A 17,470-nucleotide genomic window follows, 5' to 3' on the forward strand; every position below is an offset into this window, starting at 1 on the left:
TGACCAGACACTAACCAAATTTTACGCACTAGTTTAAGAGAGCCATAAGGGATTGACTGATCTTTGCTTGTCTGAAAGACCTAATATAAAAACACACAGTGATATAACTGCTAGCACATCAGGCTAATTTTCTAATTATCCTTTGCTTCCCCTTTAATCACCATTTCACAGGAAATCCATATTTTAAAGACCACTCAGACCAGTCTGGGGTTCACCTTTTCCTTTGTGCACACTGACACACTTCCTATATACGTTGATAGCTATCATTCTCACTTCTGTGGGTAGAATTGGGCCCTGAGGGACTCACATCATATAAAAAGCCATTCAGAGGCGAGTCGGTCAACCTTTCATGGCTCAACTTATTTTCACTAGAAATTGCAGCCACCTAGGATGAAAAGCACAACCCAACACACACACACACACACATATCTTCGGAGGGGGGAATTAAAGCAATGCTGTTGATACCTGATAAAACAGAGCTTCAGCTTTCTATTTTTCATTAATGTTTTCAGCAGTTGGACTTTATTCAACTTGAAAGTTACAGCTGCTCATACGAGTCAAATGATGTGATCTGTCTAATTAGATAGCTCTAGATATGAGTAATGGGAGGGAGGCAGACGTACACGGACAGGTCACTGGTCTGAATTCAGATGCGGTGGGTTCATTATCCTCTTACTGGGCTCTTCACCTTTCCGCACTGGCTGCTTAGCGGTTTCATTACAGCAAAGGGTATTTCTGATGGCCCAAGTGACAAAAACAGACACATTCATCAGCTGTCTCACTGGAGAGGTGCGAAAGACTGGCCCAGGAGCCAGGGATTTTCCCCTGTGATTGAAGAGGTGCCGAATCAGGCCCTTAATTGGGTTTGGAGACTGAACTGCCCTCTCCATGACCTCGCAGTGACAGAGCTGCCAAGCACCGACTGAAGGCTTTTCCCACCGAGCAACCTCCAGAGTCCTGAATTCAATAGCCCAAAGTCAATAACCACGCACGGGGAGGGCGCTTGGCTGACGCAGCAGCCGCAAACAGCCCGGCAACCGCTTTTACAGACCTGCTCTGTACAGTCCTGCAGGACAATTAATACTGACTTTATGCTTCCTAATGGACTAAGCAGCAACATGGCGTTACATGAGCATTACTGCTTCTGCCATGCATGAAAGATGCATGTACACAATGAAATAGTGCTCTGAAAGCATTTAGTTCCCTGTGCGCTGTGGAAATATGAATGTATTATTTTATACCAGAATAAAGCTGTCCTATTAAACTGTCAGAAATAGCTGCATAGGAAGCAAGAAGAACTCGAAGAGATGCAGCGCCCAGAGAGCATCTGATTCTGCCATGTTTAATAGTGACATTTTAATTTCAGCCACGCCGGTGAAACACATTATAGCAGAGCCACAGGGTGAGCCTGCCAAAGGCAGACAGATGATTCATGTTTGTAGGGAACAAGTATGTCAAAACTAACCAAATATTGTCTGATGACAAGGTTGTTTCAGACCCTTACCAACCGTTAATTTATATTACCAATGAAACTGCAATTAAAAAACAAAAGGGTTTTTTTGGCAGGATAGGAAATTGGGAGTCACAGATCTGCAGCCCCCTCAGTGTGTTGCCCTCCATGCTCTGGGGCTCTGATGCCTTCTCCACACAGCATCATCCACCACGAGCAAATAAAGAGGAGAAGCTGCTCTTAATTCTTGAGGCCACAGAACGAGTCACTTATTTTGATCCCTTCTAAAAACAAACTATAGATTTTTGAGTCCTCCCGTCTTTGAGCCCAGCTACCTAACTCCCCACCCACACAAACTACAGGATTGTACTTGCTGTTGCGTTTCAAAGATAACGTGCTCTGCACGACAAAGTATGTTAGTTAATCCAGAGCTGGTAAATATTTACAGAAAACACGAATATATTGGGGAAAAAAGTCCCCAAAATACAGCTGAAGTAGTATAAAATGGAAGATGCAAAAATCTGATTTTGTATCTCTCTTCTGGCTACATCACTGAGCATGTTCTGATCCAGGTAAGTCGTGTCCTGAACAACTAAATGCGGAGCAAGTGATGTGCCAGCGCCTCAGTGCGTAAGGTAGGACTGGCAGCTACAGCAAACCCTGCAGTGGCCACGTCCCCTCGGTCACGCAAAAGTGAAAAGAAACACCAGGAGCTTAAAAGGCTGCATGTAAATCTACAGAAATGACCGCATTTATCTTTTGGATTGACAGAACTGTGTAGCCCATGGTGATCAGCTACATGGTCTTTTGAGTGTTTCAGCATTCACACAGAACCTTAAGTACATGGTTATTTTCTGTGTTCAGATTCAACACTTTAAGATAGTATTTGGTGCTTCAGCATATATTCCCTTTTCAAACATGTGGTGAATGAAGTAACAAAAGGGTTAAAATCTGCCACTGTGTTGTACTGCTGCTCTCCCACTCAGGATGCAGCAACAACACTGGCTTAAGGAAAATATCGATATATCAATTGCTTTTGCATTTTTAATATGGTTAAAACAGCCACTTCTCCTTGAATCAAGCAGGGTGGTTTTTTTTTTTTAAATTTTTTATTTTGTGGAGAACACAATCAGCTGAGAATTGCACAGCATCCTTTCTGAGTTTCTTATGAGACACAAACAGAGGGAAACTCATACATTTTAGAGAAAGCTAGTGTTGGTTACTCTCATTTAATCATACAGAGAAAGAAACACTTTAGTGAACAAGGTCAAAAGTGTAATTTCACTGCTGTCATGGGTCTATTGGGATTCTGGTTGTTCAAAACAAAGAGGCATCTCCTACTGTTAAGAGTATTCAGGGGACACCCTGATTCCATTACACACTTTCTCAGCCAAAAATGATTTGAAACGCAACATTAAACTGCACATTTCTACAACAGAGAATAAAAATCTGGTAAAGGTGACAAAGAGAGACCACTCGGAAAACCCTTTTTGACAGCATATATCAATTCCAAGCCACAGGGAGGATGTATCCATTTTGTCAAAAGGTGTTAAGCATTGTGGATTCGGTACAGATGAAGCAGGAGTGTCTGGCCTGTCTGAAGAGGTATTAGAAACTTGTCAATGGAAAAGAAAGAGGGATTAAACTGACAGAAAGAATAAGGCAGGGTTTTATTACGTTCAAAGGGGAACCAAGCAGTAGATTTTAATTAGGTGTGTCACAAAATAGCTGAGAAAAAAACCAAAAAATAAGTAAATCCTAGAACTACGGAATGAGTCTAGATGGGTATTTGTTTACTATGGTAACTAAATGCTTATACTTAAAGAAGTCAAGGAAGAACAATGCTAATGTCTGGAGAGCTTCAAACCATTTTTGTTTATTTACCTTTTCTTAATTGCTAAGCGAAAGAAGAAGTGATTATAAAAAGATTTTAAAAAAATTGCTTCTCTCCTCTCTAAATGCAGTACTGGAACTTACAGCCATTACAATTACTGATGACTTTTTAATACATTCAGCCCTCGCACCTTGGTTTCACTTATTACAAACTGAATTACTCTCCTTTAGTCCCACGCAGACTCATTTCTCAATGTTTCTTTAGAAACCAGGTGAACAAACACCTCACTGCACTGGCAGTAATCATGGAACTGTAGTGCAAAGCCTTTAAATGATTTCCTTAATTTTATGAATTAAGGCAGCCTGGGGATAGTGAAACAAACCATTATATAATGTTTAGCTGGCACTAAAACAGGTCCCAGCGATGACATATCCGTCTCCATAAAACTCAGACGTGAAACCAGCAACACCAATGGAAAAACCTCTGGCCGCCTCCCATCCATAATATCCAGGAGATGTTTCAAAAATGCCCCAAATCCTACTCTGCATTGCCACCAAGAAGAAAACAAGAAACAACCAGGGAGGGGGTAAGAGCCAATGAAAATTGCTGCAGTTCTCATATTCCATCTCCTGCCACTCAACAGTCCTGCCACCTGGTTTCTTCACATTTTTCAGCGCAAATATCAGGCTGTCCACAGAAGTATCGTGACAGAACAGCAACACTGGATCATTTTTCTTTCAGCAGAACGCAGCCAGCGTTAGGAGGGGACACGCTCTCCCCGCCTGTGGCTCTTGCTGTGGCAATGCAGTCCCACCACGTATGCCACGGGTAAAGCGGGCTGCTTGGACGCATTCATTCATCACTTGGGGAAACTTCAGCTCCCTCAGGCCAACAAAAGGTGCGAGAACTTGCCTTGGTGAAGTATTGCACAAAAGCAGAGTTAAGGTAATTTCTTACAGGAGCGTGCTTGGGCATTTCCTGCAGGAACAATGAAGAACCCTCCCAAACTCCTGCTAAAGGCCTTCTGCAGGCTGCCAGCTGCCCTGGCTGCTCTGAGGGTGAACATCTCAGCAGCACGGCCACCAAGGGCAGCCCTGCTCCGGCAGGACACCCACCTGGCGCGCCCAAGTGTTTCATTCAAGGGCCTCTTTTCATGTCCTCGCACCAGCACAGAGCCAAGCGTGCCCCAGCTCTCCTGTGGCAACACCAGAACCTCCTCCTGCCTTCGAAAAGAACCATACAAAGAAATTATGAAATCCAGTCCCTGCAAGAAACCTTGAGAGTCACCTTTCAGAGGCACCCACGAGCAACGCGCGCTGTTCCTGCACACACGTGTAGAGCTTTATGCTGTTTCCAGTTACCCAATGGCGTGTTTTTACTAAATGAATTGTATTATTTTTTAATAGGGGATCACAAATGGGCAAGTAGAAGCTGTTTCTCAAAGCAAAATAACACTCATAGATTTCCACAGACAAGCTTGCTTCTCATCTGTGCTAGCACCTGAGCCAGTCAGCATCTTCCTTACTGTCACCAAAAATAATAAAAACCTGAATTTTTAGAACTGATCTCACATTCCATCCCATGTATTCAACTAACAACTTAGTAAGCAGTAGGTTAAACGGATTTTCTACTCCTGGTGGCCTTCCTCTGCTCTATATATTGCATCCAACAGTGAGAAGCGCTTGACCATCACCAACACCGTAACTAAATTACTTCAGTTGTTTCTGCGTCACTACTCACTCTACCGTTTTAAAGTAAAATATAATACTGAGTTTGCAGGTTGTCCACAGAGGAGATACCTTGGAGAAGACACATTGCTAGGTCATTTTTGACCCCAAGAGATGCATGCTTCTAGTTCTCCGTGCCTCTTTTACATGCTGCAGCTCCATTCCCATGTGACTCTCCCATGAATTTGCTGCTCTAGTTTAGGTCCTCAAGTGTATTGCTTGTCTGATGCAATCTAAGTATGGAGTTATTATTAGCAGTTGGCTTATTATTAGCAGATGGCTTTATTAACAGTGTTTCATTTCAGGGCTAATTATACTTTTTTCTTTGTACTCCCAGCCCATCACTAATGGGATGGCACTGGCTACCTGCATGCGATATTTTGTTTGCTTAATCAGGAATGTAACTTTTGCTATTGAACCAGTGGTGACTTTATATGTTTACCTATACACTTCTAGTATTGCCTACTCTGGTTCCAGTAGCACTAAACAAAAGCCAATGAACTAAAATAAAATGCTCTGTAATTAATTGTGGGGACTTTCCTGTTGGTTTACATCTGAACCCACCAATTCTTCAGAGAGGACTTCAGCTGGCAGCCAGGAAGCTATCAGAAGTCAGTTTATAGTAAGTTTAAAGTGACATCGTTAGCACAAGAAAACTGCCCGCCATGGGTTCCAGCGTCTTTACGTTGGAGATTTGCTGTCCTCACAGGATTCATTTTGCCCATGATGATTTCAGTGTATTCTTCACTTGAACACAGCTAAGTCCAGGGTTGCAATGATGATACATCACCGCGTTTCTGTATCACGGCTGAAAAACATGCCACCAATTACTCAGGCCAGGCCAGGGAAATGAACGAAGTGGCGCAGTCACGTCTCTGTGGCCAGCTCTGAGCCTCAGGACTGGTATCTGTGGAATCAAAGGCTTTTTCCCTGCTGTCCAGGATATCACATTCATCTCCAGGACGAGTTACTATGGCAACTAAACCTGGGCTTAGTGGATGAAGGCATTGCTGTGCAAGTCAGTGTTTATTTTGCCAGTAATATGGTTGGGATATGGCTGACCATGTAATGTGGAAGAATCACGGATTTTTTTCCCCTAGCTCTTCACTATCTTGCCACTGAGGAAGTCAGAATGACTTTCAGCAACTAAAGCATCACATCTACTTTGATCTCAGCTTTTCTGTTTAATTCAGTGGCGGTTGCAGGATATTGGAACAAGGTGGACCGAGAAGTAAAAGCAGGCTGAAATTAGCACACTCTGCATCAGTGAATTTTTACTCAAGTCTTGCTTCAATCACCCATGCAGAAGCGACAAAGGAAACCCTTGCTAAATGCCCAGGAGCAGGACTCAAGCTGCATTGCAGAGCTGCTGTCGAGACTGAATGGCCTGGGCTGCCTGGCAGGCTCACGGAATTCGGGGGATGAGAAAAAGCTTTCCAGCACAGTAAGGGCCACAGCAGACTTGAAACATTCACCAAGCAAGCCTGGGCTGCTCCCCCTGCCCACCCGGCCTTCTTGCGTGCCCTGGCCCTGTAACACCAGAGTGAAGAACCTGCAGGCTGCAAAGGCACAGATTAAAAAGATTGTTCTGAGCTTAATGCACTGCACTGGGAGATCTGGATTCGGGTGTATTTGCTTATACCATGAGCTGCCTCTATCAGATGGCACGGGCTCTTCATGCATCAGTAAAGTACTGGTAAAAAAGAGGGTTTAAAACTACATCTCAGCACCCTTCACCCATCTTACCTGTGACACTATGAGCTCTACAAGCTACATATGCAACATACATGCAAAGATGTTATTACAGTGGGAATTTTCCCTTGATCAGTGCTTATATTCACCAATGAAAATAGGCGGCAGGGGAATTTCTACTTGCAGTGGCAGCAACCAGCTTTTTTTGCCTGGCTTGATTGGAATTTGTTGGTTTGGGGGTTTTCTTTCTTTTTTTAAAGGCTGAAAACCTATGAGAATTAAAGTTAATAGAATTCATGGCTCCTGGAAACTAATACCAATGAACTGCGGCTTTCTAGTTTACTGATATTACTTGAATAGCCAAAATTCCTCTTCCTCCTCATGATCTGGAACTTAAGGACTTCACGGGTAGATGATGCCTGTGTGGTTAGGACCAAAGACTTAACTGGAAATGTTTACAATGGCTTCGACACCTGCTGGATTGCCATAGACATTGCTAGGGCATACATTTTCCCAGGAAAAACAAGAGTTCGGAGAAGAGGCAGGACATTTGTTTTAACTTCAAAAGCCTATGAACATTTACTGCCAAATTCATCATTTCTGCCAAGTCAGTGCTGGATACGATGCGCCAGTACCCTGGAACTTGTCATCTACTGGACCTCTAGAAAATGTTCTTCCTCATCACTGCACTTTGAGTGCAACGACTTATTTCTAATCCAACACCTTTCCTCCACACCTCACTTTAAGTGTTTCCTGCGGTGCCTCCAAAAGCTTCAGCCAGCACAAAATCCTGCAATATCTGAGGTTGCTGCTACTCCTATGAATCTTGTGCTCTTGCTTCTCCCTGGAAAGAGGCCAGGCAGGAGAACGGGAGCCAGAAGTGCTTTTTGCAGGCCTGCAAATCAGGCTTCTAAAGAAAAAAAGCAGGGGAAACAGAGGGATGGGAATTGGCCGTATCTCCTGAGTGTGACTAAGATGCCATGCTCTTTTGCAACATTTCTGGCTTGGCAGGATCAGACTTCTCCACCAATCAAACTGCAGTCAGTGAAGGAGAATGTGTGTGGGAGACACTTAGTTTGTCTTGAATTCAGTCTCTCCCTACTACACCGGCTCCTGAGCAGACCAGGCTTAGTTTACCTGTTGCCCGGAAATAATCGAACATTTATTTCCAAGTGATTCCATTGAAGAATTAATAATAATCTAAAAAGGGGATGTGCACATGGATTGGTCAAAATACAATCTGTGAGTGTTGCTCTCACCTCTTGGGAGGCATCTTTTGAGGATTTGAGGAATAAGAACTTCAGAGGATGAAGAGGAGTCACCACGGATTATGTGGTCCCAGGGTGAAAAGGCCTGCATGTGGTTCAGAGATTTGTATCTCTTTTTGTCCCATCTTTAGGAGGAGACAGGAAAGAGAATGCTTTTCCAAATATTGCAGGCTGGAGAAGCTTAGTAACTGAGTTAGTCTTTCCTCTAGAGACCTCTAAGTATGAAGCACAGATATTGCTGTTTATGCAGACACAGATGTAAGGAGACAGAGAGCTTGGTCAGGCCACTCAAGGAAAACAGGGAAAATACACACTATTTAGATTAGACAATGGGTAGTTATGAAAAATCAGAAAATTCGGGTTTCTTAAAAATATTGTAAACCAAAGACTAAAGCAAACTACTTCTACAATAGTAACATACTAGATTTTTGCTCTCCATCCTTACACAGTGTTAGCACTTCTGGCAAAAAAATCACCCTGCTGGACTGCCTTGAGGAAGAGGTCAGATACCATAAACCACAAAAATGGGTCAGAATCATCAATTCTGACTTCTCAGAAATTCTATTTAAGGTACAGTGCCAGTCAGCAGATACATGGCTGTTCCCATGCCTCTCTCATTTGCTTCATAAAAGCAGATTGATCCCCAAATTTGACTTCCTACAATGAGAACTATGCACAAGGGAAGCAGCTGACAAGGACCATAACACAGTAGAAAAGGAAGTATAAATGCAGTGAGATTCAACACAAGCAGCAAATCCGGAAAGAATTGAAGCAGTAAACAAAGTAGAATTCAATTTTCAATTCAGCATTTTATTACACTGGCAGAAGTCGGTGTTATAAACACACTCTCCCACATCTGGGCACCTGAAGCACCAATGAAGTTGCTTAACCTGCACCCAAACAGAAACACCACAAAAACATTCACTCAACACGCTCCTATCATTTAACAATCCCAAATGCTTCAGCATTAATTCTACACCTGAAAAAAGGAGGAGAAACATCTATTCGGGACATGAGAATATATGTTCAAGCAGAGGGTGAATATGCCCTGAAAACATAAGCACGAGGGAGAAAAAGCAAAGAGAAAAAAAGATGATAAAAAAAGCTGATGAAGCAAAGCAAAAAAAAAAAATCCAGTGAACCTGCAAGTCTGTGAAGCCTCCAAAACATCAGGCTCTTTGCTTTGATCCCATGTTCTGCCAATAAATCAAAAAAAGCCCAAGAAGCCATTTGCAGATTTAGCGAGTGTTTCAGGGCCTACGGAAAAGTCAAATCAACTTGTGGTGTTCTGCTTCTCGTATAATGATAAAAGCACAGCAGCCCTGCATGTCTCTAAGCACAGCACAAAATGGCAGTGCCTGCAGCCTCTGAGCAGCTCCTCAGCCAGACAACATGAAAGCCAGAACAGCACTCGTGCCAAAGATAGCTAATATGATCATATTGCATTACAGTGACTGTAGTGATATTGGGCAAATGTTATGTTGCATGAGGCTATACAATAATTGGGCAGTAATCAGTAAAAACATTATATCCCTGTTTTACTACTACTTCATCACTAGCTATAAACCAATATCCTAATATAGCACATAAAACTAAAAAGAACTGAGATTAACAGGGCGTGTTATGGCACTTTAGAAGTAAAAGTCACTTTAGCAATATAAAATTGAACAATACTATTTAAAAGAATTAGAAGATTTACTATTCCTTATTTAAAAAAAAAAAGCAGCTATTCTGAGTGCCTGGCCTAGTTACCATAGTGTATGTGGCAAACTGGCAGGCAAACTGGTAAGCAAAGTACAGCGCATCAATGCTCACCCAAAAAGCACTATATATTGGGTAGCTGACTATAGTACTATCAGTCCCTAATCAGATAACCTTGCATGGACGATTTTAACCACTGAGAGGAAGAGACAAAGAAACATTAGAAAAAGCTTTGGCCAATATTCAGACATGAATTTCGACTGTACAAATAGGTATATTTATGGCAGTGTCCAAGAATGATCAGAAAAGCCATTAGAGAATGAAAGCAGCTCCCTCCAACTTGTTTTCATCAGGCTCTGAATATATCACCTCATTTTTAGTAGGGTTCTGGTATCATGTGCAGTTAATGTATAATTATTACAGAACTGTGATTGCATCGTTAGCAGAAGTTTAATTATATCATTGACATTAGTGATGCCATAACATCAAGCTCAATAGTAGTTCATAACAAAACCTACAATTAGCACAATTTTTCCTCCCTTTTACACCAACCAAAAGTGTTCAGCTTGGAGAAGCCTAATAGTCCATACAGAAGCGAGCTAGGGCTGAACCTGAAAGGGTTGCTGGCTGGTAATTTAGTAATATGGTAATTAAAGTCTTTTCATGATGTAATTACACATCAACTACAAAAGGACAGCTGCTACACAACACTGCCAGGGTACGTGGCATGAAATGATTAGATTTGAGAAGCTTTGGTGGTTAAACTGAATACCACAGACATAAGTCTGAGGTATAGCTGGCACCGCACAGCACATTATCATTCAAGTCTCACACTTGGCGTTTCCTTAGTCTCATTGTGATAGTAACAGTTTGTTGCACATACCTTGGTCCCCTGACAGCAGAAGCTGCTCAAAACCACCTTTAAAAACTTCTGCTGTTTTGAAGTTGCCTGGAATTAAAAGACCTAACCTTCTTCTGGGCAGAGGCAGAACAAACGAGGTTTGCATGGACCCAAAATGTTTATTTCCCACCCCTGCAGCACAAAACCTTATCTCGCAGACTCTAGTCTGTGGGAAATGTAGCTTGATTTATTTGTAGGCTTTTTCCAGTGGGGAAGCAGAGAGGGGAGGAGGAGAAGGAGGACAGAGAAGAGGTGCAAATGACCAGGTGAACTCAAAGAAACTGAAGTTCAGCTGAAGAACTGAGGTTTTGGCATCTACTTCCAACAGCAACAAGCACAAGTCTCCTGTTTGGGGGGGGAAAACAAACCCCACTTTTCTTCTCAAGAGTAGACAAACTTTTTTTTAAAGTAGTTCCCTTATTGTACTTCTCACTGTCCTCATTTGTATCTGTACAAATCGTGAAGTTGACCACACAAGGCATGAGACAGCAAAAAGGAACATATTTTTCCAACTAACAAAACTCCTTGGCTAAGTGACTGGGATCTTAAAAATACAGGAATGCACTGTGAACCCTGGCAGTGGGTAGACAACCTCAGAGCTGCTTTTCTAGTCCTAAAATGTCCTTTTAGTGACGAGGAACAACTTGGATGTTTTGCAATAGCTGTTTTTCTCCCTCTCTGAAACATGGGAAGCGGGGATTTGGTGGGAGAGAGGCCCAGATCTACTGATCTACACTTACAAGCTTTTCTTTTCTTGAGCTCTGAAAATCTAGAAGTGGGCTTACTTGAAAGTGAAAGATTCTGAGAATCCAGAGAATTCTCCTCAGCATGAGGAAAGTTTCCCTGAGGTCCATTTGGAAAGTGCAAAACAAAACTAGGATCTGGAGGGACCCTGTTACCTACAAGATGCAAGGAATGAGTAGAAAAAATGGAGTCCTGGTTCAAACAAGACCCAGCCTTTCTGATGGCTTCCCTTCTAATTCCTGCTCTTTGCTATTTCCTGAAGACATGTTTTTGATGGGCTTGATGAACATTCAAAGCCTATTGAAGACTTGGTGGCTTTAACTAAAGTAGGCACTTGGGCTAATTCAAGATCATCATCAAAGAGTTCCCACCAGGTGTCAAGGGCTGCAATGGAGCTAAAGCTGCTCTCGGAAGGCAGAGGAGGAATCCTGGCGGAACTGGAAGCAGCCAGTCATTTAAGAACAAAGATCTCAACTACTCAGAAGTAGGTCCTGCATGGCAAATTTTACATAGCACGCTTTTAGGAGACAACAAAGCAATTTAGCCAACCCAATGTAAGAGACTCAATTGTACTTCAAGTAGAATAGCACAGGAAAACATGATTATTTCTAATTTAATGACAAAAGAGCTAAAATTTAGTGCAGCTACTGGTTCTGATGACTAACACAGGTGGTATACTAAAACATGTTTGCAGCTACCCTCTGTGAGGACTCATTTGACATTTGATGCAAAAAAGATTCAAATATGTCACTTGTCAAGAGGAACTGGGCGAGCATATAAACACCAAATTCAGCATATTAAGAACAATCACCAACGTGAAAAGAATAGGAACTTTGTACACTAAAGATTTATCTGACTTCCTACACAGTTTAAAGCAGCAAGAGGCAATAAAAATGCTAGGTTTAAACTACAAAATATTTTGTGGTTGACTGCTCTCTGTAAATACATTGTGCACACACAGTACCAACGTGAACTATGTGCACACAAGCCTCAAACGCAAATACATAACCATAGCAGTTTTTACCTAAGGACAACGTGGTTCAGTACCTTTGCAGGCTTCAATTTCTCAGCTGCTAAGAGACCACAACAGCAGTCTGTATCATGCAGGGAACTATAATATTCTCCCTGGCCTGTTTATGCAGAGTACTGCCAAAAGAAACATGTGAAGGTCTTAAGTCTTGGAAGAACATCCTCATTATCTCTCTCTGATGGTGGTATGGGCAGAGAGTAAGAGAAGGGAAAAGAATGCGAGTGCGATAATTCGAACATGCTCCTAGTTTTAGCTAGAAAAAGCTTTTTGTCACAAGTCTTCAAGCATCCAATTTCTAAGTATAACAAGGCAACAACTCCTGAATGAGAGCATTCAGTTCTGAGAAATGGATAAGTACAAAAGCTAGAACAAGACACAGTAAAAATCCTAACCTGTGATTGCCCCTCTCCCCCGCTCCTCTCTGTTGCAGGAGTAATAGTTACTTGCTCACAGATAGTTACCTTCAACTATATCAAAATCTGAGAGCCAGGTGGCCTTTCAAGGCTAAGGCTGAGGACAGGGACCAGAGGACTTCCTACTGAACCAGTCCAGCCCTACCAGCTGTTCCAGACGCAATCATCTTGTCAGTGTTCAACACGATTCCACCACACACCCAACATCTCTTCTGTTTCAATGGCTCTTTAGCATCTTTCCATTTCTGTGAAACCATCAAGTCATTCAGAAGCTGCTACAGGGCCAGAAGGGTTGTCAATCTCCGTGACTGCAACCACCACTTGACAAAATACTGGCGGCCTATCACTGCCATTTGCATTGATTTCTGTGAGAACCGTTAAGTGTCCAGCCAAGAAACAGAATCCTCTTGTGATACTATTTGCAACTAATGAACTTGATAACACCAGATCTGGAGAGTTTGGGGTGAAGGAATAGTTGGGGAGACACCACGCTTACTCACCTGCTATCACCAGCGTTTGCCACGTAAAGCTTCCCCAATAAATATACCACCACAAGGGCTGTGCAGCCACCAGAAATATTATACACGGTCCTCTCCCGTTCTATTTGCAAATCCTATGGGAAAAGAGAACAAGATTTACAAAGATGGCATTGCAATTACTGTTCTAGAAAATGAAGATTCCCTTAAAAAAAAAGAAAAAAAAAAAAAAAAAAAAAGAGTCTTTCTTAAACTGTGCATCCCACTGCCTTTCCTTACTGTTGTAGCTATGGCCACATGGTCAAGGAGAAGAATGGCAAGTCAAAGAGTACCTATTGCTTATGATATAAAGATGTTCAGGGAAAAATCAGGACAGGAGATTGTAAAATATCAGGCACCAAGGAAAAACACGGCAGCTGAGGGATGCAAGGAAATTTGCTACGGAAAAAGCACAACGAAGGCAAAGATAAATGTATCTTAAAAACAAGTATCTAGTGGTATAACTGGAGAGTGCTTTACACAGACAGCAAATAATTAATGAGACTTAGCTACGATGCGAATAATGACCTGCTCTCCAAAAGAGACACTACGGTTGTGGAGCATACACCTTTATGCACAGCAGCAAGACACATTCCTACCACAAGGCTGCTCCCCAGAAACACATGGAACAGGTGGATTCTAAACTTGTTAAGGGTGGGGGGAGAGCTCAGTAGAACAGTATTTACTGAAAAATACCAGGCATTCACAGACCTTCCAGGATGAACCACAATATTTAACCCTGTGTCTCATCTCACTGCTTTTATGAGGTCCTGAAAAGACTTAATTTTTATGCAATGTGCACAGGCCCAAATTTAAGGAGGTGCGTACCTACTCAACCTGTGTTTAGCTTCCAAATGATTCTGAGTGTAAGAAATATATATATAAAAGACCTCCTGCTTAATAGAATAGAAGAACACAAGTCACATCTGTCATCAAAAAAATAAATCAAGCCCAGGAACAAAAAATTACATAAATATATATATACATACATATATATATATATATATATGGAAAGCTTGGAGAACATAAAGGACACAAGTAAATGAGCTACTTTCCAGTACTCCATACATTTTAAACAAAAAATTGAAGTGTATGCCAGTGAATTAATTCTGCTGCCTCTAGGTTTAGTTTGGGGTAACAACACAACATGTTAAAAATTACTCTCCTCTTCTGTGTCCAGAATCAAATCCAATTTCAAACTGGTTTTTCCTTGTAATACTGGATTGAAACAGGAAGCATCATTTAACATTGCTATTGCAAGTACTGGCAGATCTTTTCCAGCTAAAGCCTGCCTACTTGTATGGTTTTTATTATGAATATATTTGCTTCTGTGTGCACACACACAGAGCGCTATACTTCAGCCATTTTCATGTTTGTATTGAGCAACAAACAGCTCAAATTGTCCACGCCTTGGGGTATGGGATTTAGAGCTTTATTTTAGAGCTAAATTTATCTGAGGAAAAGCACCACAACAAATGCAAACCATGACAGCTGCAATTTGCTTGAAAATCTGCAGAGTTGGAGGCAGCCAGGGACCATGCTTTGTTTCCTACAAATTTCGGGGGAGGGAGGTGGCTTGTGGCAGCAGCGAGGATGTTCAGCAGCACTCGCTCGCTGTCCTGAGCAGGCTGGGCAGGCAGAGGTGCCTGTCACAAATAATGGGACTCCGGGCAGGCTGGCGTGCACAGGGACCGACCCCGTTTGTGCCATGAATACGGCACTGAGGCGGGTGGTGCGGTGGGGACAGCAAGAGACACGCAGCGTTGCCCAACAAGGCCATACCCCGCGGCACCAGGAACTGCACTACCCAGTCTCTCATTGACTCATGGTTTTCCTTTCCTTTTTTAATTTTTTTTTTTTAATTTTTTTTTGGTGTTGGGGGTGAGGGCATGGTATGTCAGGGAGGACCAGGAGGAAAACACCTCCAAGCTAAAAAAAAAATCAAATCTTGCAGAACCTTTGGTCACAGACATGGGCCTGTTATAAATGCCTCTTTATCTAATCTTGCCATAGCGAAGCTGATTTTCCTCCCTGTGGTTTCTATATATTTTTAAATTAAGCTGAAAAGAACAGTTCAAAGGAAGCAGACGTTTCTAACCATCAAAATAATTTAAACTTACAAATACTACAGTGGATTTTCTAGGCACTGCCAGGAATTTTAAAAACCCTTCATTTCCGCAGTTCAGAGTATCCTCTGAGACCTTCAAACAATGTACAATTCCTCACCTGGTTTCAGCTCTGTCATATGTACACTTTGCAAGTGCTGGAATGACTAAATTAAAATTTATTTCTTTCAATAAGCAGAATTCAGAAACATCTATTATAGGAGAGAAGACGGATAATCCTTAGGGCCTCATTTTCAGAGTTTCCTTGACTTAAACTAGATCTGTGTACTGGATTTTTTCAAATCATTGCTGTTCATGGGCTCTTCCATCTACTTGTTCAGAACTTGAATTTACTACCATGACTTACCAGAGTACATTCAGTGCCATGTTTTATTTTATATTACATACTTTGTTTGATGTTTCCTTTTTTTTGGGGGGGGCGGCAGGGAGGGAAAGAGGAGAAGCCTTTCCTACAGCTCAACAAGATTCAAGGGGAAAAAATAAACCAAAATAAAATAAAGCCCACCAATGCCACTAACTCATTCTGATGTAGAGACATTGGCTTTTAACAAAATACTCCATAACAGCGCTGCTGGGAAAGTAGCGCAGCACAAGCAGAAGCAGAAACCCCAAAACACCTCTAAAGTCTTTACAAGTGTAAAGGGCTCATTCTAGACAGAGTCTAAGAGTATACAAAGCTTCCTCATTTTCCACCTGGACAAATATTTCAGATAAGGTGATTTCCTCCCCCCAGACCGCTCTTCTCTCCGCCATGCAGGATCCCCACGCTGCCATCTGGGTGCAGGGGAAGAGCTGAGCAATGCTGGGCAGAACCAAACAATGCATTTCCAGTCCAAAAGGCAGCGCCTGCCACTCGGGCCCTGATAGAAAAATAATTTTTAAAAAGATTTCTCTATCCTCTGTTCGAAAGACTATCGTTTCATGGCAAAGCAGCAGCTAATTCAGCCTGTCCTCTGCTCTCCTGTTCAGGATACACCTTCGCAGCGGCAGGTGGGTGCCGGGTGCCCACAAGCGCTGCCTCACGCCCGGTCACCCTCGTCCTCCTGCCCTGGGTGAGATGGGGCGAAGGCTGCAGAGGACACCCCCGGGTGCGTTTCCAGAGCAGAGGCGGGAGCTGCTTTCTTCACTCATCACATAAACCGCCCGAGGACGCGGCGCCAGCCCCGGGACAGACCGTCCCGACCGCTCGGGTCTCCCCAGCTCCTGCCTCGCAAGGGCTCGGACCCGCCCTCCCCAGCGCAAAAGCGCGGGTTAGTCACGCTATTTAACAACCTCTCCCCAAAAAGGAGGGAGATGACGCCACGAAGCCGCTACCGGCCTCTCTCTGTCGGAGGCTCCCGGACCCTCGACGGCGGCTTGCTTGTGCCACCTCGTGGAGACTCCGCGGAGGAGCACGGCGTGGGCCTCGCGTTCTCCTCCTCCCGCCCGCCCCGACCCACGCGTGCCGGGCAGCCGAGCGCCGGGACGCGGCACCGGCGGCCGCGGGTGGGCTGGGGGCGCGGCCGGGGCGAGGGGAGGCGGCAGGAAAAGGGGCAGCGCGGCGGCACAAAAAGGGAGCGCGGCTGGCGCCCGTGCTCAGTTTTAGAAATTGAGGACCTTGAAAACAGAACTGGGCACATTCGAATCTCGATATTGTCGCTACAGCAAGATGGCATATTGCAACAACAACTAAAATAACTATTTTTCATCTATATCTGTCCTCAGAGTAGGGGCCCTTCCTCCAGGATGTCAATACTGCTGACAGCAAGCACCTTTACTCCCTACGCACACAGCATCACCTATCTGCTTAAAAAGTTTCAGAACGCAAGAAGATAAAATTAACTCCTTAATCTGCTTTACCTCTGTCAAAAAGGCATCAAAATCCTGTAACACTGTTTCAACCCTCATTTCTACTAACTACTTAATCAGAAGAAACTTTTCAAAAGAAAATATCATGCACCATATGTTGCGCTCTCAAGATTGTTCAAAGTGAAATAGCATCAATCGTGCAAAAGCACCTGTCTAGATTTCCTGAGTCAAAAAAAAATTTCAATATAGAAGAAAATACAATGTATACAAACTTACACCTT

General features: G+C 43.0%; 1 protein-coding gene across 1 annotated transcript in view; it reads right to left on the reverse strand.

Annotated features, from left to right (window-relative positions):
- PPM1H (protein phosphatase, Mg2+/Mn2+ dependent 1H) overlaps positions 1-17,470 on the reverse strand; it is a 134,333-nt gene that overhangs the window by 38,447 nt on the left and 78,416 nt on the right. The window contains exon 4 of the mRNA XM_065651531.1: positions 13,261-13,373. Within this exon, the coding sequence (XP_065507603.1) occupies positions 13,261-13,373 (113 nt within the window). The remainder of the gene's footprint in view (positions 1-13,260; positions 13,374-17,470) is intronic.

The sequence above is a fragment of the Caloenas nicobarica genome, chromosome 1, assembly GCF_036013445.1.
Source record: "Caloenas nicobarica isolate bCalNic1 chromosome 1, bCalNic1.hap1, whole genome shotgun sequence".
NCBI classification, from domain to species: Eukaryota; Metazoa; Chordata; class Aves; order Columbiformes; family Columbidae; genus Caloenas; species Caloenas nicobarica.